The sequence below is a fragment of the Sciurus carolinensis genome, chromosome 14 (assembly GCF_902686445.1).
Source record: "Sciurus carolinensis chromosome 14, mSciCar1.2, whole genome shotgun sequence".
NCBI classification, from domain to species: domain Eukaryota; kingdom Metazoa; phylum Chordata; class Mammalia; order Rodentia; family Sciuridae; genus Sciurus; species Sciurus carolinensis.
This window is the reverse complement of record NC_062226.1, coordinates 2,818,176-2,840,620: the sequence shown is the minus strand read 5'-3', so window position 1 is coordinate 2,840,620 and position 22,445 is coordinate 2,818,176. Positions and strand designations below refer to the sequence as shown.

General features: G+C 60.3%; 1 protein-coding gene across 2 annotated transcripts in view; it reads right to left on the bottom strand.

The window, feature by feature from the left end:
- Col5a1 (collagen type V alpha 1 chain) overlaps window positions 1-12,736 on the bottom strand; it is a 144,841-nt gene extending 132,105 nt beyond the window's left edge. Inside the window, exon 1 of one of the 2 annotated variants that reach the window (XM_047523900.1) lies at window positions 12,218-12,736. In XM_047523900.1, the coding sequence (XP_047379856.1) occupies window positions 12,218-12,335 (118 nt within the window). In that variant the 5' untranslated portion in view covers window positions 12,336-12,736. The remainder of the gene's footprint in view (window positions 1-12,217) is intronic. The other variant, XM_047523899.1, reaches the window with a different exon arrangement.
- Between the last annotated feature and the right edge of the window lie 9,709 nt (window positions 12,737-22,445).

The following is a 22,445-nucleotide window of genomic DNA, read 5'->3' as shown; positions in this document are numbered from 1 at the left end:
TCTGGGGGACTTTGCTTTCGTTGGCTGAAATGCTGCTGGTTCAAAGCTGTCGATCACACCCTGGTCCAGCCCCCTGACCCGTAGCCTATGGCAGAGCTTAACCCTTGGGACCTCTAGCCCGCTGGTCAGCCCCCACCCAGCCCCAGACAGCGTTTGGCTTGCTGGCGCCGACCCCACAGCCTGCTCCTCCGCGTCCACTGACATTAAACAGGCAGCAAGCACCTGGCCACAGCCCTATCTCTCTTTCCTCCCTTTTCAAATGGAAAGCATGACTCAGACCAGGCCTGCTCGGGCCCTGGGCAGTCCAGCCACAGCTGGATGCAGGGCCCCGGGGCCACCCACAGAGCACATCTGAGATGGTCTGAGGAGGGCACAGCAGAGCCCAGGGCTCAGGGTGGCTTTGGAAAGCAGGTGCCAAATGACGGGAGCCAGGAGACCCTGCGCCTCCTGAAACCCAGGCTGGCACCCTACCAGGGCCATAGGAGGCAGAGGCCAGGGAGGGCAAGGGGCAGGGGTGGCAGGCCTCAGTCTCACCACCTTCCCTCTCCCAAACCCCGTGGGGATGAAGACCCCCCCAAGAAAAAGAAAACACTGAGCAACCCTGTCTCTGATGGGCACGGAACTCCAGCTCAGTTCCCACCCAGGGCTCTCTGAAGGCCGATCCCAGCAGGGGTGTTCCCGAGAGGCTGAGCAGAGTCACACCCCAGGGACTATCTTAGAGGGTCCACTCACACTCACTGGCTGCAGGCCTCTGTGGGCCTCAGTTTCTCACCCCTAAAATGGGGGTGAGACCTCGTACAGAGGAAAGAAGCTAGGGGATGAGGCCAGGGTGAAGGTACATGGGAGGAGGGAAGAAGAGGGGAGGGGGAGGGGGAAGGAGGGGACGGGAGGGGCCTCCCTGGATTGTGTCTTCTTTCTACATAAATCCCATTTCAGTCCCAGGCCTGGGAGAGGCGGTGGGGAGTGGCAGGACCCCAGAGCCAGCTCAAAGCCCAGTGACCCTCCAGGCCAGAGACTGACCCTCCAAAGCTGCCTCCACCTGACCACAGGCGCCTGCAGAACAGCAAGGCAAACCACCTGACCGCCTTCTCGGCCACTCCAGCCTGCAGGCAGGGAGCAGGAAGGGCCAGCTCCCACTTAGACACCCTGTGTGCCTTTCAGCCACAGTGCTGCCCTTGGCCGGCGGCCCCTCTCCAGAGCCTGCACGCCCCGCTGGCTCAGGCCAGGCAGCTGTTCGCAATCCTCCAGGCCCTGGTCCCGGGAAGAGAGGTGGGGCATGTGCACTTGGAGGGCCCAAGAGCTGCAGGGCATGCGAGGACAGGCTGACCCCAGCTGGGGGACCAGGGCCGCCCTGGCTAGTCCTAGCAACGCTGAAGAGAGGGAGGCTGTCCATTCGTGGCCGCTTGCACTTCTCACTGGGATGGGGACGGGCTCAGAAGTCCTCAAGCCCTGTGTTCTGGGAGGTGATGACGAAAACCATGGGCTTTGGAGGGCAGGTTCTAGCACCTTCCAGAGCGAGCGCCACCTGCCTGTGGAGGGCTGAACTGAAGGCCCTGAGGAGACAGCCTGCTGTCCCTTCCAGTCCTCCCAAGCTAAGAGGAGACCTTGGGGGCTCAAACGCCATGCCCTGAGGTGCACATTCAAGACAGCCAGGTTCCTTCTCCCAGACACAGGACGCCAGCATCTTTGTGCCAGGCCCACCACCAGGCAGCAAAGCCCACCCAGCACCAGAACACCAGGGCCTGGTCCCCCTCTTCTCACATGTTTGTGACCCCAGGAACCCCAAATCCTCCAAGTCTGAGTTTGTTTGAAATATGGCCACAAGGCCAGAGGCCAGACTGCCAGCTGCAGGGGCTGCCCCCCAGGCATCAGCCCACTTCCTCCTGGGGGTCTGGCCCGTCCTCCCGCAGGCCCTGGCCCTCCTGGGGCTCTGTGTAGAGAAAGGCTGTACACTGCCCCCGGGCCCCTCTGAATGCACCCCCTTGTCACCAGTGGGACTCCTCTGTACCACAGCTTAGCCCTCTCCCTTACTCTGCAGAAACCACAGTCCTGTCCCTCACCTCTGCCAGTCACAGTCGCAATAAGGACCTACAGTAGCAACTGAACGTAGTAACAACTCGGCAACCGCAGGAGCAAGCCCACGCCTAGAGCAAGGCGGCTTCGCGGCACCTGGCACCGTGCCCACCGCAATGCCACTTCCTCTACCCCACGGCCACCTGTCAGGTAGGTGCTGCTACTATCCCTGACGTGCAGATAGGGCAGCTCGGATCAGAGAGGTTAAGCAATGTGGTCAAGGTCCCACAACCACACCTGCTCTCTTGGCCCCCAAAGTCCCCTGTGCCGAGCTCCTGAGCTGCTTCTCTCTGCCTCCCCTGAACTCCCTTTTCAAAAGTCAAGGAGGGAATCTGTGAGGGCTGTGAGCTGGTGAAGGGTCAGGCCCCACCGAGGACGGGCAGGCCCAGCAGAGGTAGAAATGCCCCATGGGCCATGCCCAGTGTTCCCCAAGTGCCCTCCACTGGTCACAGGTGTCAGAATTCAGGGAGCTGAAGCCAGGGGGCTTCTAGAACTGTGGCTCCTCCCAGGCCCTAGGGTCCACATCTGCGAGGCGGGGTCCTCGGGCCACTGAAGCAGACTGTGCGGGGTCCCAGTTCCGACTGCGGCTCCCTCCTCCAGACCCCCGCTAAGCCCCCGGAGGTCCTCTAGGAGGCAGGCCCTGCCCACTCACCTCCTCTGCTCCCAGGCAACCCCAGCAGGGTCACAGGCCCAGAGAGCTTGGCCCTCTGCAAAAGTCCAGCGCTGCCCTCTGTACCAGGGCCTCCTGTTGAACTGCAGCAGTGACCCATGGGGCAGGGCGCCCCACAGCGCCCCTCACATTCTGGACAGCAGGTGCCCCCTGGGTTCTCCCTGCCGTCCTCGGTCTGAGCCAAACCTGACTGCATGTTCTGCCTCTGCCGCTCGCTCCCAGGGCTCAGCAGCAGCCTGCATCCCCAGAGAGAGGGGACCACCAGCTCTGAGGCGGGAGGGGCTGTCCCTGGCTCTGCTCACACCCCACCAGGGAGTTAGTTCACTGGGGAAATCGCAGGCCCCTCCCACAGAGGGCTGAGGAGGCGTGCCAGCCTCGGGGGCATAGCTCCCGGGCTCCAGGGCTGGAGGAAGACTGGGGCCTCCATCAGTCCAGTCCACCTTGCTGGGACTGAAGGCCAAAAAGAGAGGCCCCGAAGTCTCCCTGAGGCATCCTGACAAGCCCCACGCAGCTCAGCTCCAAGCGGAAGCTCTGGATGTGACCCGGGCAGGGCGCACACCGTGTCTGCCTGTCTCACACAGCGATGATGGCCTGCACTGCGTGCTCCTGTGCGATTCATGGGCGTGGACTTCTTCAGTCTGTCCAGCAGGCCTCAGAGACAGGTATTATCTTACGCCCATTTTACAGATGAGGAAACCAAGGCACAGAGAGGTGCCGCTCAGCTTCCTCTGCTGTGCTCAGCCCACGCACCCAGGACCAGTGCGTCTTGGGGCCCTGCCCTGCCCACCCTGCTCAGAAGCCAGGAGTAGGGGGAAGGGCATGGAATCAGCCGCCCTCCACCCCTCTGGCTGGGGCCTCCCTAAGCTCCGCTCTGGCCCCTCAGGCAAGACGTGCTCCACACCTTCCACACTTGTGTCACAAAGAGGAGAGTGCAGTCTCAAGCCCCAGGTGGCGGGTGGCAGCTTTCCTGCAAGCACCCACCTCCGAGGGAGAGTCCTCAGGAGACGTGCGATGGGCAGTGCCCAGTGAGGACAGAGGGGTTCTGTCTAGGAGACTGTCTTCTAGGGACACCTGTTTCAGCGGTCACCGATGAAAGGAGGTGACATCAGGGATCAAAAGCAGTGGGTAGAGTGGTCTGGGTGGGCAGCTGGGTGGGACCAGGGAGCCAAGGGCAGGCCTTGTGGAGCCCTGCAGAACAGGGGCCTGTGTGCCAAGTCTGACGCTCCCCGCAGTAATGACAGCACTGAGATTCTCGCAGCCAAACCAAGGGACCCCTCTCTCAAAGCCCCCTCCCCTGCTCCTGGAGACCTGCTGGCAGCAGGTCTGCAGAATAAGCAGGGTCTCCGCTTTGGAGAAGAGTGTGCGCAGCCCTGGGCAGGGGACAGGAGACCACAGCTCTGCTGTGGGGACAACAGGTATCTACACCTGCTCTCCCCTTTCTGGTGGGCCTCCCCCCCTGCCCCCACTCTCCAGGCTAAAACACAACCCTCAAGAGAGGGCACTGAACCAGGATGGTTTCCAGGGTGGCCTCTGCCCCACACTGCGTGGTCTGGGAATCTCTTAGGAATGCAGCCCCTAGGCCCCACCTTGGGCTCGCCTGGTCCACCTGAGTCAGGAGCTCCAGAGTAGGTCCCACAAGCTGTGCCTTCCAAGCTCCAGCTGGGTTCCAGCGAGCAGCTAAATTTGAGAATCACGGGTCTGCACTGTGAAGATCCAGGACAGGCAGACCCTCCTGTCTGACAGATGGAGACCCATAAGGCCCCAGGGAGGGATGCCCCCAAATCCCGCCTTGGCTTCCTTGACCCCAGGATTTCTCAAAATCAGCACCCTTCACACTGGGGCTGGGTAATTCTTTGGGGGAAGGGACTGCCCGGGCACCATGGGGCGTTAGCCACAGGCCTAGATGGGACACCCACCATGACCAGAGCACTGCCCCACCCCCAAGATGTCAATCAGGAAACATGAAGAAGGTGCCACATGTCCCCGGGGCAAATGGCCTGCACAGAGAAACCCTGCAGTCCAAGTGCAGTCAGCAGGTGAGGGGAGACGCTGGTCTCCCCAGAGGGTCAGCTGCTCTGCTTCCCTCCACTCTCAGCGGCGGCAGCCCCTCCACCTGCAGTGCCAGGTCCCCCGAGCTGCCCGCTGTGGACACCAGGGCCCTGCTCTCACCAGCCAGCGGTTCTCTCCTGAGTGCTGGCTGCCACCATGTGGGCCCAAGGGGCACAGCTGGCTTCCACTTCCAATGAGCTGTGGCCACTGCCCAAGCAGTACAGTTTGAGTCAACTGACCATCACTGAGACCACAGACCTACGAGGTATGAATAATAACAATAACTGCTCAGAAAACAACTATGTTCAGAACTCCTGCGCTCGGCCCTTGCCCCCTGAGTGCGCCTGCGCCCTGCCGGCCCCCACGGGGGAATGGCACCCCTTCCTCCTCCTTTCCACAATGTCCTGGGTGTCATGACCCTGCCCCGACAGAGAAGGAACAGCAACCTCTACGAGGACGTGAGGACACCGCACACACACTCTTCCTCCCCTTCCGCAGGAGAGGAGCAGAGACAGCCTAGAAGTGGCTCAGCATCCCTGGAGGGAAAATAAACAGAGAAGCAAGCCCACAGCCCAGGTGGCCACAGCTGCGGCAGCAACGCCCCCGCAACGGAAGAAGGCAGAGGACGTCCACAAAGGGTCCCCTGGACCGTGGCTTCAGCATCCAAGACCACAAGAGTTCAGGTGGCCGAGGGGAGCCCATCGCAGCTGCACTCTCACTGTGCTGGCCTCTTGGGGAGAAGGCCAGCTCTGCCCACACCCAGAATGTCTGCCACCCCTGCCACGGGCTCCAGCGACTGACTCAAGCAAGCCAGGGCTCTGTGTGCCAACTGGGCTTACAAATGGAAGGTCCTGGTGTACCAAAACCCAGGAGAAACCAAGCGGAGCTCCATACTGCAAGCCTTTGGCTGGAGCCACAGCCCTTCTCGGAGCCCACTGCCCCCACACAAGAACAGGGAGCAGCTGAGCCTTGCCACGGCCCCCCCTTACCCAGAACGGAGCTTGAGAGGGAGGCCCGGTACCAGGCGCGGAGCTCCCCAGGGGAGGCCGAGGGGAGGATGCACTGCTCCTGCCAACTGGACGGCAGGGCCTCCATCAGCACATCTGTAGGAAGAGACCACGCCCACCTGGGGCAGGTCTGGAGTCACGGGCACTTCGTGGGTCACAACTCAAGGTAGGTCCCAGCGCTTACAGGAAGAGGAGCCAAAGAGAGAACACACCGAGGAAAGCGCCCTCTGCGTCATCCAGGCACCTTCCTTCAAGCATGGAGGGGACCCCAAAGCTCTCAAGCCAACAGGCCTGCAGCCACGCCCAGGAAAAGCAGGCTGGTCCCTGATTGGCCAGTGCTCACAGGGACTGGCATATGCCTCCCTCCGATTGGTTCACACCACATCCTACTGGCCAATGAGCTTCTTGCTCCTGTTACTCCAACTGCATTCATTTAATAAAAGGGTTGCTCAGGTATTTGATTCCCCACTGCACCTGAAGCTTCCGTGGGCCAGACACCACTCACCCGGTGCTCACCGGTGCACCTGGCACAGGTCTGAGTCACGTCAGGAGTCCACAAGAGGTAACAGCCCCCACCCGATGTCTTCCCATGAGGCGCTGGCCTGTGCCCTCCACCCCTCCCCCTGAAGAGCACAGGGTCCTCCTCAGCTTCACACAGATACTGGAAGAGTCAAGGCACAGGTTTTTCGTTTACATGTTCACCCGCTTCCATTGGAAGACCACTCTTTCCCAAGGTAAAGGTCATACTTTATCCATCTAAATCTCTCTCTATACATGCACACATTTTGATGTCATTTTGTGGCATCGATTAAAAAATAAAGAGGCCACAGAGTCCCTACTGCCAAGGTGCTATTAGGAAAGAAAAGACAGAAGACTGAATTTTCCCCAAAGGAACACAGGTCTAGAGAACTGAACAGCAAAGCGCTCTCCACGTCACAGAGAGACACCTTCGCGGACAGACGGGCCAGGCGCATGCCCCTGGAGCTCCGTGTAATTGAATTTTGAGAAAGTGGGTCAGACTGTGGTTTCATTTCTTAGGCCTGAGTCACCAAAGGATGGTGACATTCACCACTAATGTGGGGTTATTATTGAAGTTGGGAATGTTCCAGAAAAACGACTGTGTTGATAGGAAGTTGACGAGTTGACATGAATGACACAAAATGACCCATCGCCAGCTCCATGAATCCAAGCGCACATCAACCCAACAAGTCATGCATCCCATGAACTTCACCCAGCACCCCGGATTGGGCCCAGGCAGGAGCCATCTATGGGTGGCAAAGCCGTCCTCACCCGTGCCCACCCTCTCGGTGTGTGCCACCTCCCAGTCATGTGATGGGCACAACACTGACGATCCATTCCCACCTCTAGACCCCAGCTCCCCCTGGTAGAGTGGGCTGGCCTGGGGAGGGGCTGCTCCAGGTGGCCCGACCCACAACTGCACAGTCGGAAACCTCGGCGATGGTTGGCTCGGGACTCTGGGGAGGCATCAGGGGAGCAGACTCCCAGTGGGCACTCGGTGCCACCTCTTCTCATGCCCACAGGGTCCCCCCACAGGAGAGGAAGGAGTGACACAGCCACTCCTGACGGCCTAGAACCTAAAGCCCAGCTGACTCCAGGCTGTATGTGGGTTCGCAAAAAGCCCCCACAAAAGTCCTGCTGTGGCTACAGTCATTCCCCCAGTAGTGGGGAAACTGATGCACGGGCCATGCACGCACAGCCGTTCGGAGGATGAGCACAGCTCCGGCGGCTCTCCAGCCCTCCAGGTCAAGCCACACGCATCTCCACGCCACGCCTCTGCAGGTCCCCCCTTCAGGATCCCGGGATATCCCTGAGCTGGGCCAGAAGTGTTAAGGCCAGTGCTCGGCCAAGTGCTGACACCAGAGGAGCCGACTGTGAGAACAGGAAGAGCAAGCGGAGCAAGGTGCAACACGACCTCACCCTCCTGGGGATAAAAGGACTCATCAGATGTGGACAGCTCACCCCACAGAGCCAGAGCTGGTGACCATCCCATGGCGCCTCAGGTCCCCCAACACCAGGCGCCAGGTGCAGGAGCCCCTGGGGACAGCCGCATAGGCACACGTGCCTGAGCACAGATGTGTGTGTGTGTGCATGCCTATACACGCATGCACAAACATGCACACGCAGACACATGGGCCCACACAGCCAGGTGCACCACATGCGTGCACGTGCACACGCACACACACGCACACCCGAGCTCAACCCTGAAACGGGCCTGCACAGCATCGTCAGTGCCGTGCTCCAGTGGTCCTGCAAAGCACCATGGGAGACATGGAAGTGCGCCACGTGCAGAATGAGGGGCCAGAGAGCGGGGACTGCAGAGCTCCCTGTGCACACCCTGACCTCTGGAGAGGCTGCCGGGATGCCCCGCACGTTCCTCTTGCGAATCATCCTAAACGCAGGGCTGCCACAGGCATTCGGCAGGCTGCGCTCGGGGACCGCTGTGGTCGGCCTCCACAGCCACCCTCACACCCAGATGTGTGCTTCTCCCTTTTTCAGGAAGGGTCACAGTGCGAGGCTTGTCCTGGCCCGGCCAACCCCAGAGCCCTCCACCCATCCACAGCCTCGCCAGAGCCCCCACACCCCGAGCTGAGGCCGCGGTCCTCAGGCCTCTGTGGAGCTGTGCGGCGGGTGCTCCCTGCAGCCTGCCTCTCGCCCAGCAGGACGAGGCAGGAGGCAAAGAGAGGGTGAGAAGCCCTCCGGATGCCGCGGTCCCCTTCAGTGGCACTTGTGTCCTCCTGGCACGGGGTTCCCGAGGCAGGAGCCTGCTGGGGGGCCGCCAACCCTGTTAATGAGGGACTTTCCAGTCAAGGGAAGCAGAGAACCCCAGGACAGAGTTTGGAATGTCCTGCCAGGAAGGAGGGACAACGGAGATTAAAACCAGAGGTGGCCGAGCCACTGCCCTCCCCAGTGATCTCTAATGGAAGGCCAGGGGAGAAGGGAAGGGGAAGGCCAGTCTGCCATCTCCTCCAGGAAGCCCTCCACCATGCAGGGGAGTCAACCCTCCGGGCTGCTCCAACAGACTCAGTGTGTCCCACCTGGGCTTTGGAGTAGAGCAAAAGGGTCCAGTGCAGGAAGAGCACCAGGTGCCTTGTTTGCTCCGTCTCCCCACATGCCCCAGGCCAAGTGCAAAAGCAGAAGCTTCAGAGCCAGGAGGGCCAAGCTGGCTGCAAAGTGGCCTGGTGGCCACTAAGGAATGGTAAGGGACTGTGGCTAGATCAGTGCCAAAAGAAGGGAGGAGGGGAGAGAGGGGCAGGGAAGGGAGTGGGGAAGAGGGGAAGGGAAGGGAGGGAGGGAGGGAAAAAAGGAGGGAGGGGATGGGGGAGAAAAGGAGGGAGGGAGGAGGGGGAGGGAAACAAATGGATCACCTCGTCCCTCCCAGGGCCTGGTCTGGACTAGGCCCGACCCGGGCTGCAGCCCAGGACACTGGGCCTCTCCCAGGGGGAGCTGATAAACAGATGTGGATGAAGAAGATGAACTCCAGAGTCAGAGAGGCCATGCCCCACAGGAGGGTAGCTGCTCACTCAGGTCCCAGAATGAGAGTCAGAGGACTTGGGACCCTGCTCCTGATTCCTGGGCCTCTGTCCAGCAAGGAGACACAATAGAGGGGAGGCAAGGCCAGCAACTTCGTCCCAGTGTGGTTCTCCAAAGGCTACCTTAGAGCCACGTGTGGCAAGGAGGGACACTCTGCCCTCATGCAGAGAACCCAGTGCCCTAGGGGTAGAGGACACAGCCTGGCCCCCCAGGGGCTCCAAACACAAGTGGAGCTCATTGTCACACCTCCAACAAAATCTGTATCCCAGAAAGAGGGGACAGGGCGGTGCAGGCAAGAGGCCAGAACAGGGAGAGGCCCATGCCCAGAAGGCAGGGCGGGCAGCGGGCATCAGCTGTGCTGAGCTAAGGGCGTGGCCATGGGGAGCATCCAGAAATATCTGTGGGTGGGGTAAAGGGGCAGCACTGGCCAGCACCCCAGAAACAGCCCCGGGGCAACATCGTGGGTGAGGAGGCTGTGAGGCCTGCACCAGCTAGGCACCCTGCGGGCACAGCTGGGTGGTCACAGCCCCAGGCCGAGACCGCAACTGCAAGCCTCCAGCCAGGGAAACAGGGACCAGCTGAGGGAGAGGGCTTCTGGAGGGAATTGCTGGCCGCTGGTCTCCGCCCACTGGCTTGTTCTTTTATGGGGAGGGGAGGGAGGAGGATGGAAAGGGTGTCTTTGCAGCCAACTGGATTGAGTCAGAAGAGATTAACCATTTGATATCTGTCACGTCTCCAAAACTTGGCCGACTCTCCCCACGAATTACTGCAAAAGGCGATCACGTGACCAGAGCCCACCAATGGTGCGCCAAGGAGATGACCTCAATTTCCAAATATTGGGGTCACGTTTCATTTCCCATACTCTCCGTCCCGTTACAACGTTCAGCAGCCCCGAATGCAATCTAGCTCTCCACCCCTGCACACACTTGGCCACGAAGAAAGTAGGAAAAAGATGTGTTCACAGAAAACATCTGGCAAATCCCAAGATGGAGACAAGAACAGGGGCTCACTGTGGCTGCCCCTGCCTCCCCAGCACTTCCAGTGGACAGCCGCCTCTGCTGGCAGTTCACTGAGGATGACTTCAAAATGGGTCCCACCCTGGGAGGTGGAGGGCAGTCGGTGAAACCCACCCAGAACAGCTTCTTCGCGTGCTTCTAAAAAGCACTTAGCCAGGCAGCCACCTAGCCAGCCCCACACTTGTCCTTCCAAGAAGCCGCCCCTCGATCAGGAAGAAAGATCAGAGCAAAGTAGGCAGGGACAGTGGAGCAGGCAGATGGGCAGAAGGCAGGGACCCGAACAGAACCAACATCCAAACCTACAATGCACAGTCCATCCCCAGCACCGGGCCCCAGACTCCAGGGACGAGGATTCCCCCGAAGGATTCCCTTCTGAGAACCTAACGGAACCCCTTGGGAGGAGCTGGGGCAGGGCCAGGGCATGTCCCAAGAGCAGGGTTCCCTGAGCACGTCCTCCCACTCTTCTCCACACCATTTTTCTGGGGGCCTCTACTGCCAGCCACTTTCAACTGACCTCTGGAGAAACACAAAGCCAGTTAGCCCCCAATTATGGAAGAGTTGGTTGCCATCCAGGGGTGAGATCCCAGGCCCCGGGACTCAGGCCAGGCTCCTCTCTCCTCCCGAGGGCCCCATCGCCCTTACACCCCGCCTGCTGCTCATCCACTTGAGCCCCCAAGCACTAATTGTGCCAGGAAAAAAAGGAAAAGAATATTTTAATTGGCAAGTGGATCATGGAAAGGGATTCTTGATCAAGAAGAGAAGAGAAAAGCCTCTCTCTGCTGCACCTTCTAGCCCAGCCCTCTACCCACAAGGCTTCCGGACCCTGCACCAGCCCGCAGAGCCTTCGCCCCCTCTTGTCAGAAGGAACTCGGGGGACCTTCCTGGGCTTTGAGCGCTGATGCTTGAGTGTCTGTGAAAACCTGTCCCACAGCTAACCACCAGAGGTGATGCTCGGAAAGCGCTCCTGCGGGAGGCTGGGCCAGAAGCTGGAACTGCAAGAATCTAGCAGGAAAGTCAGCCCAGCCCTAAGCCCTCCCTCCCAGGAAGCAGGGCTCCTTCTCAGGGCCCGCCCTGGCAGAAGGAGTCCCACATCTGCACAGCATCTAGACATTTCAAGGCCATCTCCTGACTCAGCTCCGGGCATCACAGGTTTGGGCAGAACACCCAAGAAAAACTGTCTCCCAAGGGGGTCAGGAGGTGAGGGGTGGGATTAGCAGTAGGGCTGATCTACCGACTTCTAGGACTCCCCAGTGCCCCTGAACACCTGGTGTCCAGGACTGCAAGAATCCCTGACCCTGGGAAAACAGAGAGCCAAGCCTGCATAGAGGGACAGTGTGCATGCCGGACGTGCAAAGCTGGGGGCTTAAACTTTTGGGATTCCCCCACCCCAGGAGTCCCCGGGAATTGATGGGCTGTGACTCTAGGGGGCGACCCTTCCCGGTTTTCGGCTGTAGGACTGTGTGGGCTAGAGCTGCCCGCCCGCGATGTGGGACACAGAATGCAAGGTTTCAGGACAAAAGTTCGCGAACTTCGTGAACAACCCCTCTGGCTGATCCAACACGCCGCCCTCCCTTTGCTAGCGGGACAATTCCGCCCGGCCCGCCCGTTGGGGAGGAAGCGGCGGCGCGCCCACAGGGACTGTGTTGGCGCGTCTCCCTCTCCGGGGGCCCCCAGCGAATGGCATTCGTTGTCTTGGCCCGTGCATTCCACAGGCCAAGGGGGGAAAGTTCTGCAGGCGCGGAAGAGGTCGGCAGCGAAGGCGCCCCGGGATGACAGCGGCGCCAGGGCCCCGCGGGCCGCGTCCTACAGTCTCCACCGCCCGAGCCTCCGGCGCCTCGGGAAGCCCTTACCTGCGCGGCTCGTTGGCGGCGCCCACAGCAGCAGCAGGAGCAGGAGCAGCGGCGGAGACAGCAGCCGGGCGCCCGGGCGGAGCGGGCTGCGTGCTTTCCAGCGGGTGTGGACATCCATGCCGGCGGGGCGCGGGCCGGGGCGCACCACGGCGCTGGGGGCGCACAGGACGCACGGGGGCGCGGGGCAGGGCCCTGGCAGCGGACGCAGCGGGGAGCGCGCGACTTTAGGAAGTCATAGGGAGCTCGGCCCCTGCCTGTTCTCCTTTGCTGCGGTAGCTCTTCTGGAAGGGGCGGCTGGCGCGCTCGCCCACGGACCGGAGGGCTTGACTTTGGCCCGCGGGGCGGCCGGGACCCCGCTCGGCTGCTAGCCCTGGCCTTCTCCTCCAAGTCCTTCTCGCCTCCTCCTCGCCGCCGCCGCCCCGCGACCCGCTCCCCGTGGGCGCTCCGCTGGAGTGAGGTCCTGCGCCAGCCGGCGGACGAGGAGTGCGGACCTCGCCTTCGGCGCCGCGCACTTTTCCCCCCTTTTCCTCCCTCCCTCTCTCCTGGCAGGCACCCGGGGAGGCTGTCGATCCCCAGCGCCCGCAGCAAATCAGAGCCCAGCGCTGGACTCGCCGAGGCCGGCCCCCGCCTCCCACTGGGCGCCGCGGGCGAGGGGGTGGGGACAGCGGGCGAGTCGCAGCGAGGAAGGGGCTGGCCCGGGGCGGGAGCGGACGTGGGGCGGGCGCGGCGCCCCTGTTCTTTCTCCCAGCGCGAAGGCCGGCGGGCTGTGGGCAACCTTGGAACTCTGAGGTCCACCTGGCTGCCCAACTCTTCCCAACCAGGTGCCAGAACCTGGCCAAGCTCCAAAAACCAGCGCGCAAGGGGCCCCGAAGTTTGATCACTTGAGTTAAAAAACAAAAAGGGATTGTAGCATAGCTCACCAGCCTAACTTTCTCTTTACGTGGAGGAGTTCAGAGCTCCTCTTCTGGGTGGAGACTAAACTTCTAATCCAGCCAGACAGGGCGCCCAAAACTGGCGTGGCCTACATGTCAGCTGGGACAGAGGATTCGCCTTCCACCATCCCCTCCACTGCAGACTGGCGTGGATGCCCACTTGGGGTGTAACTTACCATGAGGGCCCCAAATGCACTTGGACATGGAACATCTGGGTTACTCATCAGGCCAAGTCTGGTTCCAAACTCCCCACTCCCCACCCCTCACTCATGCCTGCTCCCTGGAAGTGGCCCCTCTAACATAAAGAGAGCTGTAAAGCTGTCCCCTTGGGGGGCTGACAGCTGAGTAAGGGAGCAGCGGTCTGGCCTTCACTTCCTTAGCCCTTTGGAGGTCTCCCTGCAGCTGGCCTGCCAGTGCTGGGTGGGGGTGGGAAGCTCCCCAGGCTTCCCTGGGCCCTGGGGGCCTCTGAAGCCTGACTCACAGCCCTGCCTGGAGGACTGCAGGGCTGGTGTTTAGAAAAGGAATCAAAGTGAATTAAGACGGCTTTCAAACTCCGAGCCACCCCCATTGCCTTTGAACAAACACTGCCTCAGCCATGAGACAGAACTGGGACTCCTCTCAGTTACGTCTCCAGGCCAGTCATGAAATTCCCCAAATGCCCTTTAATACCTGTCATCCTGGAGAGGAGGGGTTTGCTGGATGGCCACGTGCAGGCCTGGAGCTGAGCAGTGTCACCAGAGCAGACCTCACGGTTACGCCTTTGATCCCCACAGCCACAGGTGCCAGTGTCCACAGAATGAGGATCACCCCTGTCTACACAGACCCAGTGCGCTCGAGGTGTAGGAAGCACAGCAAAGTTTTGGTGCTGGTTTTTATATTTCTTTGTCAATTTGATTTTTTTTACAACTTGCATAAGTCATCCATGTAATCAGGGGAATTGCGTGCGGCATTGAGAGTGTGGCAGAGGTGTGCGCCTGTGGTGGGTCATGCGCCTGTGCGTGCACATCGGCGAGTGTTGGTACGGGACTGCTCTTTACTCTTCAGTGCCCTGCAGTGAGTGAGAAGTTAGTTCCCACTAACAAGCCTTGAGGTCCAGCCCCAGTCCCCGTCCCTGGAGTGGCCCTAGGCCCAGCAGCAGGAAGGCCAGCTTCTCCTTAAGGAGCAGGGGTGGCCTGGCTCCAGAGACTGTCCAGCGACAGCTCTGAGCTGCTGTCCTTCTGAGGCCTCCTTTTCTGAGAGGTAGCCCTGCAGACACCTGCCACTCAGAACCTGCATCTGAGCTTTGACCAGCCTCAAGGGCTGACACTCAGGTGGCCTCCCCAAGTCCCCAAGAAGAGACCTCTCGGAGCAATAAGAAATATGGGCTTCCCACTCCCGAGAGGTGTGCTTAAGTCTCTGGAGGGCACGCCACGCTATGACAGCCCCACTGACGAGCGTGCTTTCTCCCCTTGTCCAAGCCTGCAGCAGGGGAGCAGGTGAGTTTCCATCCCACCAGGAAACTCAGGGAAAAGTTCCCAAACTGGGCAGCCCAGGACCATGACGGTATCTGGACAATCAGAATACTGCTTCTGTTCATAGCAGTAACAATCCCAGCTGTTCCTCAAGGCCTCCGGCCAGCCAGAGCCTCCCACTCTGCATCCATACCTGCAGCAGCGATGGGCACAGCAGTAGGGAATTTCTCCCGTTCACTGACAAAGAGAGAGACTTACTTAAATCAGCAGCTCATCCATGGTACAGTCAGGATTTGAGTCAGGTCTCCAAGACATAGTGGCTCCAGCCTTGAGCCACAAGGTGCAGTCTCACCCCTGAGACATTTGCTATCTATGAACTGGAATTGAGGACGCTGACCCCGGGCTCCCCGTGAAGCTCAGGTGACAGGGCAGGTAAAGGGGCCTGCACACACATGCAAGGCCCGTGCAGCTATGCCCTCTCCCCACCAGGCCTCCTGCCCTCCCTTCTGGGCTTCACCTGTTCACCTGCATCAGCTCATCCAACGGAGGAAGAGAGAACCAGGAACAGCCCTTTGAGGTAGGAGGCAGTGGGCTCAGACCAGGAAACCATTTGCTCTCGGATGCTGTCAGTCAAAGGACAGTCCACAGCTGGACCCCAGGAGTTCCACCTTCTGCCCCTGCTGCCCATGGAACCAGCAGGATCCTCCCTGCATACTGGCTTGCAGGGAGAAGGGAGGGAACCCTAGTCACCACAGCGTTCTCTGCACCTTTGGGAAATCTCTGTTCAAGAACTGGGCTGTGTGCAAGAGAGAACCAGATGGACTGCCCGTGGGCCAGGGTAGCCCCCAGGATCACCAGGCATCCTGGCACAGGGCTCTGCTCAGGCTGCCCTAACACACCATGGGCAGGGTGGCTTAAGTCAGGGGAATCTACGTTCTCACCGTGCTGGGGCCTGGAAGTCCAGTTGGGACACAGGCATCTCCCTGAGCCCTGGTTCCTTGCCTCCCTGTGTCTTCATGGTGTCTGCCCTCTGTGCCTGCCAATCCTCATCTCTTCTCTCAGGACGGGGGCAGGTTGGCTGAGGCTGCCCTGAGGCCTCACGTACCTTCACCACCTCCATAAAGGCCCTGTCCTGACAGTGACATCCGGGGACACTTGGGGTCAGGTTCAACATGTGAATTTTAAGGTGATGTAACCCAACCTAATACCTTGGCAATCCCAGTCAGTGGCTTTTGGAGAATCCAGGGTTTGGGGCTCATTCCTGGAATGAAAGGAGCTTTTACTCCCCAGAGCCTCTTCCTACCACTGGATCCTGACGCCCATGCAGTCCGACTGGGAGCCTCCCCTTCCTCCCACCCACAGTGACCTGCCCCTCTTGCTGTGAATGAGGTGCCCTGGCCTGTGTAGGCGCAGCCTTCACCCTCCATGTGGAGAGAGGGAACACGCCAGTCTCTGCAGCAAGTGCGTACCGTCGCCAGTGAGCATGGAGCACACACAGCCAAGCGTCATGGGCAGGAGCGCAGACCCCAGAAGGCCATGCGGCCACGTCCACGTGCCGGGGGCTCCCTCACAGGTGTGTGGGCCTCGCCAGCTGTGGCCCACGTCAGGGCTCCAGCAGATGTGCGAGTGAGCCAGAGCGGATGCAGTGACCATGAAGAGGGGCCTATGCTCTGGTCTTGGTTTCCGCCCGAAATGGCGGGGTCCAGATTCCATCTCAGGTTCAATGGTCTTACCCGTGCACTCCCGCCACCTCATCACGAAGGGACGTCCTCTTCCTTCCCAACCCTAGTCCAGCAAGGGGGCATTCTCCACCCAGATTTTCCATCCAGGACTGCATGGCACCAGGGCCCCCATAATATAAGCAGAACCCAGCAACAGGGGGCCCTGCCACTTGGACCAGGCACACAAGCCTGACAGGAGCCTGGAGTTTCTTTCCAGCCTGGCTGCAGAGCATCCGATGGAAGACCAGGACCCAGGGCACCCAGGCAGGGAGCAGTCCCCTTCCAGCACAAGGACAGAGCTGCATGCATCCCTGAGGACTGCAGGCTGACACTGAGTAGCGGGACAGCCCTGTCCCTGGCTGCGCTGGAGCCCACCCCCAGTGCGGCTGCTCCTGTCACGTCCACTGAGGCCCAGCTTCACTGGGCCTGGACTGGTATCCCTCGTCAGGTGCCTAGTAAAGCTTGCAAATTATGGAGTTTCCAGGTGTGACAGACATCAGACGGGCTCCAGACATATAGAGTGAGTTTGCAATTAATTCAGACAATGGCCGACAGAGGCGTGTTTTCCAGATGGAGGCTAGCGTGGCATATCATCCTTGGGAGAATGTTTTATACATAGAGGTTGAGTTCACGGCCAAGAAAAACGCTCATGGGGAAAGGCCCTGTTGTCAGCTCTTTCAAGAACCATCAGCATAGGTGGAGAGAGGTGGCCTCACCGTGGGCTGTTCCCAGGATCAGCACAGTCACCCAGATCAAGGAGCGTTCTAGGGGCTCTGTGGTCACACCCCACATAGGGACCTCCTTCATCTTCCTCACCTTCGGGCACTTGGAAGGCTGCATGCCTCAGAGGGTTAAACCACGTAGCTGGGAGGGGGGCGTTGCGGACAGCCCTGTCCCCGCCTGAAGTGGGAGCTCTTCCACAGACCAGGCGCCCAGGGGTCTCTCAGGGCTGCTGTGAGATGAGAGGAGGCCCTGGCACAAGCACTTTGTCAACCTGCAAGATGTCCTCAGAGCTCTGAGAGGCCAGGGCCCCCCTCGGGAGAGGTGGACACCAGACCCCTTCCTTCCACCTACATGAACCCTTTCCCAATAAGGCACATTGGAGAGACTCAGGGCTTAGGATGTGGACATGCATTTGGGGGACCAGAGCAGACCCACTACAGTCCTGGACACAGCGAAGCATCTCACACACTCCAGGCTCATCCTGGCCACGACAGCACCCTGCAGTTGGGTGCCTTCCCTGCGCCCGAGAGCAGGTCCCTGCCAGGAGGCCCGAGCTGGCTGGGAGACAAGCCGGCTCCGTGGAACCCCACACGGGAGGGCACGGGCCTGCCAGCACCATCCGGGGCTGTTGGTTTTTCCAGGATGCTCTCATTGTGTTTGTTTTCATTTTTAGTATTAAATCAATGTTTTTCATGGAAATACCTCCCAGATGAGATTTTATTCCATAGGAGGAAGTTGAAAGGAATATGGGGTCCAAAGCGAACACTCCCAAGCCAGACTCTCGCCCAGAAGTTGAATTCATTCGTTCCTCAAAGCCCTTGGGCCTGGTCCCCCGGGGGCCTCCACGAGCTGAGCTGTGTGGGGCTTGGGGAGCACGAGGGGCAAGCACTGGGCTAGGAGCCTTGGGAACGGCCCAAGACCAGGGAGCTCCCAGACAGAGGAGCAGGCTCCCAGCCCCAGCCTGACCCCAGGAGCCCGCTCCTTCCTCTCCACCCTGCACACACAGTGCCAATCAGGGGGCTGCTGACCCTGGGTCTGGTATGTCAGGAGGGAGGGTGCCCTTGCATGGGGACACTGGGTGACACTGGTCACAGCAGGGTGAGGACGGCTCCCAGAGGGTTGCGTCCTGACCCGACCCTGTGAATGTGCTCTCACCTTGGAAAAGAGTTGGAGAGGTGCTACTGAGCTGAGGACCCTGAGGTGAAGAGATGGTCCTGGGTGAGCCCCAAACGCTGCCACCAGGGTCCCCACAAAAGGAGACCACCACCCACGGTCCAAAGGCACTGGAAGGGGAGTAGGCCAGGCGACTTGCAGGGTCAGGCTGGAAACGGTGAGGAGGTGGAGCACGCACCAGGTGGCATGCACAGCCTGTGGCTCACGTCCACACAGGGACGGCCAGGTTAGGCTCACCTGCAGGCAGAGGCATGGATTGCAGAGAGAAGCGGGACCTGGAAATTCTCTTCTGATAGCGTCTCATCAGCTGGGCCTGGTGGGTCGGGCAGAAGGAAGAAGACAGGACGTGGTCCTCTGGGAAGCTGGGCAGGCCATGAGCAGGGAAGGGCGCTGTGGCCACCTAGCAGACCGCGAGCTCAGGGGAGGCGGGTGCTCCTCTGGCCGCCAGTAGGCAGAGTGGGGCTGCACAGGACGGGGAGGCGTGAGTGTGGGAGTGCCTGTCTTGGAGGGAACGCTGCCGCTGCTGGTTGCGATGCGCGGCTGGTTGCGATGCGCGGCTGGTCGCGATGCGCTGCCGGTCGCGATGCGCGGCCGGTCGCGATGCGCTGCTGGTCACGATGCGCTGCTGGTCACGATGCGCGGCTGGTCGCAATGCGCTGCTGGTCGCAATGCGCGGCTGCTCTGATTCACACCCTCAAACAACCTCGAGAAAGAACCACGTGCCGAGCCTGGGGCAAACTTGTCTCGTCTTCTCGGTGCTTGACCTGCGCTGAATACTGCTTGTGGTGGGTTGATCCACAGCCCCCAAAGTGATGGCCCAAGCCCAGCTGAAACGTGGCACTGACATTACTTGGAAAAGTGTTCTTTGCAGATGTGAGTAAGTTAAGGGCCTCAAGATGAGATTGTTCCAGATTCCGGATTCCCGGGGTGGGCCTACAACCTGTTCACAAGTGTCCTCACAAAGGACTCATGGAGAGAGGGAAGGGAGGAGAGGCCACAAGGAGATGGCGGCAGAGATGCCAGGCCAAGCCAGCGAGCACCTGGGGCCGCCAGGAGCTGGAGAGGAGGGAAGGAGCATCCTCTAGAGCTCGGGAGGAAGAGTGTCTCTGGGGCATCTGGGGCAGAGTTCTCACCTCTGCCTCTGGGATCTGGAAGAGTAGATCTGTGCTGCTTGAGGCCACCCCGCCTGCGGCACTCGTTCTGACCATTGCAGGACACTAACTCACAGCACCACGTGGGTTTCCCCACTTCCCTATTCTGGGAAACTTTGAAGCCATGAGAGACCCCCTGGTGCCCATCAGAGCCAAGGGGGTGGCAGGTGTCCATCCTGCCAGCTGCCCACCCAGCTCCCCTTTGCCCAGCAATAGCTGCTGTTTGGGCCTCTAGGTGCAGTCACCGCGGGAAGCAGGACCATGAGCTGGCCCCTCCTCGTGGCCTCTTGGGCTTTGAAGTGCTGTCTTTGTGGCCGAGCCTGCCATGAGCATCCAGTCCACATTCCCATCCCACCTCCAGTTCAGGAAAACTACGCCATGTGCCAAGGAAAGCAAATCAGAATGTCGGGCAGCGTTAATGAGACCCTGGGCTGGGGCATCTCTGGGCTCTGCCCCGGGAGGCACTTCCATTCAGCAGGGCACCCCGCCAGGGCCCTACCCGATTAGGAATCTTCCCTGCTTTGAAGCCCGTGGGCCCGTGCCAGTTCGGGACGCGAACCCGCTCCTGCGGGAGAATGAGGCAACTCAGACAGCGTGCTGGCGTGGATTCCGCCCTCTTTATTTTCGTCAACAAGGAGATTGGCTCTAATGAGAACCAGCAGATCTGAGCTGCAGATTTTCCACTCCTGCAGGTCTCAACAGCAGCAGGCTCCCACCCGGGCGGGACTCCTGCTGTGTTCTGGACCGTGGAGATGAGGGAAGGAGCTGAGGCAGGCGGATGCCCCAGGGAGAAAGGACCGCAGCATGCCTGGCCTGCACGGCCAGCTCACCCTCAGCCACGGGCACCTGATGCCACTGTCCCCTCTGTGGCTCCCCCTCCATGCAGACCGTGCCTCCTTTCCCTGCCTGGTGAGGAGCGATTGGTTCCTGAAACCCACTCACACTTTGGGCAAGAGAGTCAACCTCCCAGATGTCAGCTTCCTTGTCTGCAAAATGCGTACATCATAAGGTTGTCACAAGGATCCCGTGAGATCATGGTGCCTTTATAACCTGCTGTGCCACAAGCACTCCCTCCACACTCGGCATGTCCACCAGGCCTCAGTAGGGGGCTCAGGGCTGCACGTCCATTTTTGATCTGGCCAGTTGCAAACCTCAGACACTCAGAGGCCTAAACGCTGGTATCAATTGCAGCTGCTGGGACCTCTGTCCCAGGGACAGGCCCTAGGACTGACCCTCTCCTTCACCCCTATAGATCCTGACAGCCCCTGTATGATCCCAAGTTTTGTCCCCTTTTCAGGTATGAAGGGGGTCAGTGGTGGGCTGCAGCTACTTTGTCCTGGGTGTCATCCACCCAAGGTCACATCAGTGACATCTTGTCATGCTTAAAATCAACAGCACGGGAATGGACCAAGGCCACACTCGGGTCCATTTCCCTGAAGGGTCAGAGGTTAAGCCGTCTCCACCACTCTGGTTGCTGGTGTTGGTCCATCTTCCTAGAGGCTGGGCAGGGGCAGGGTGGCCCCAGAGTTCCCCGCAGCCTTGTGGACAGTTCAGGCCCTGAGTGGGGCTGGGAGGGAGGATCTCACTGCTCTATCTACCGACAGCCTGGGTTTCCTAAGGAGCTGACTTTCCCCAACAGCTGTCTTTGGAGGTCTGGAGTCTGTCATGAGGGGGACTTAACTCCACACAGCCCAGGAGGAGGAGAGAAGCACACACAGCCACACAGCCATTCCCAGGCCTCTGTGGTCTGAGGGCCCCACAAAACCCCACTTACCTTGGGAACCAGGCGTGCCTCCACTGCCCAGTCCCTCACCACACCCTCCCATGGGTGCCACGCAGATTCCCTCCCCAGAAATGGAGCCGAGTGCAGCTTGCAGCACGGCCTGGCAAGAGCTCCACGCTTGGCAGCGGCCGGGCTGTGTTTGCACGAGGCAGGGGCTTCGAGGCTGGGGGCCAGAGGTGAGCTGCTGGGAGCCAGTGCCGCTGTGCTCTCTCTGCAAACACCCCAGGCAGCGCAGGCTCAGGCAGCTCCTGACCTGGGCTCGCTGGGCTCCTGCCCCAGTGGCTCTGGAACTGCCTTCACAAAGGGCCAGTCCAGCGACCAGACATCCCAGATGCAGAACCCGCCGCTCCGCTCTGTTTACCTCTTAAGCAAATCAGAACAATGAATGGGGGGTTTTAAGCGAGGCTGACTCACTGTCTTGGGGGAGCAGCGACGGCACCGGCTCAAGGACAAGTACTAGTGAAGAGACCGGCACTGTGCAGGGGCACGGGCCTTCGGCTGCTGGCCGCCAGCCTGGGCTTTCAGGCACCTCATCCCGTGCACCTCACAAGGAGCCCACAGGAGTGTAACGGAGGGGTGCAGGGGCCAAGGTTGCCCCACCTCATAGCTCTCGGCAGCCAGGCTAACATAGCTGTGGGTTGCTGACCACCAGCTCTCTGTCCCCTTAACTGAAGGCTGCCTCCCAAATACAAGAACCATAGTGTAGCACCGGTAACGGAGCCCATGATCTGGACATCTGGGGTCGGACAGTGTGCAGCCTGAGGCACAGAGCCACATTTTGTCCTTGCATCCACCCTGGGGTGCGGGAGCCCCCACTTGCCTCATGTGAACCCAAAGCTTAGGGAGGGGCAGGAGCATCCAAGCCGGAGTGGGGACCCAGTCATCCAGCGTGCTCTGGCCTCAATCTTCATCCCCCAACTCAGGCAACTACCCAGTTCAGGTGACTGGCCAGCTCACACTGTGCTGGGACCACCTGCTAGCGGGACTTGGGGTCAAGGAAACCAGGCAGTTGTTAAGAACAGCAGCGTGAGCCCACGCAGTGTTCGGTAGGTGTGAATTTGGAGAAGGCGTCAGCTGCGGAGGCAGAGGCCTGTGGGGTCCGCCTGTCTCCTAACCCAGCTGGCTGACCTACTTTTCTCTGGGATGAGACTTACAGCCCCAGAGAGACTGTGCCCTTGCTGGCTGCTGTTCCCCACAGGCGAGTCCACCAGCAGGAAAGCCTCTGTCACCTGGCCAGGAGCAGCCCTGTGCTTGGTGGGGCTCTGGAAGGACTGAGAGAGCAGCTCCCCTCTGC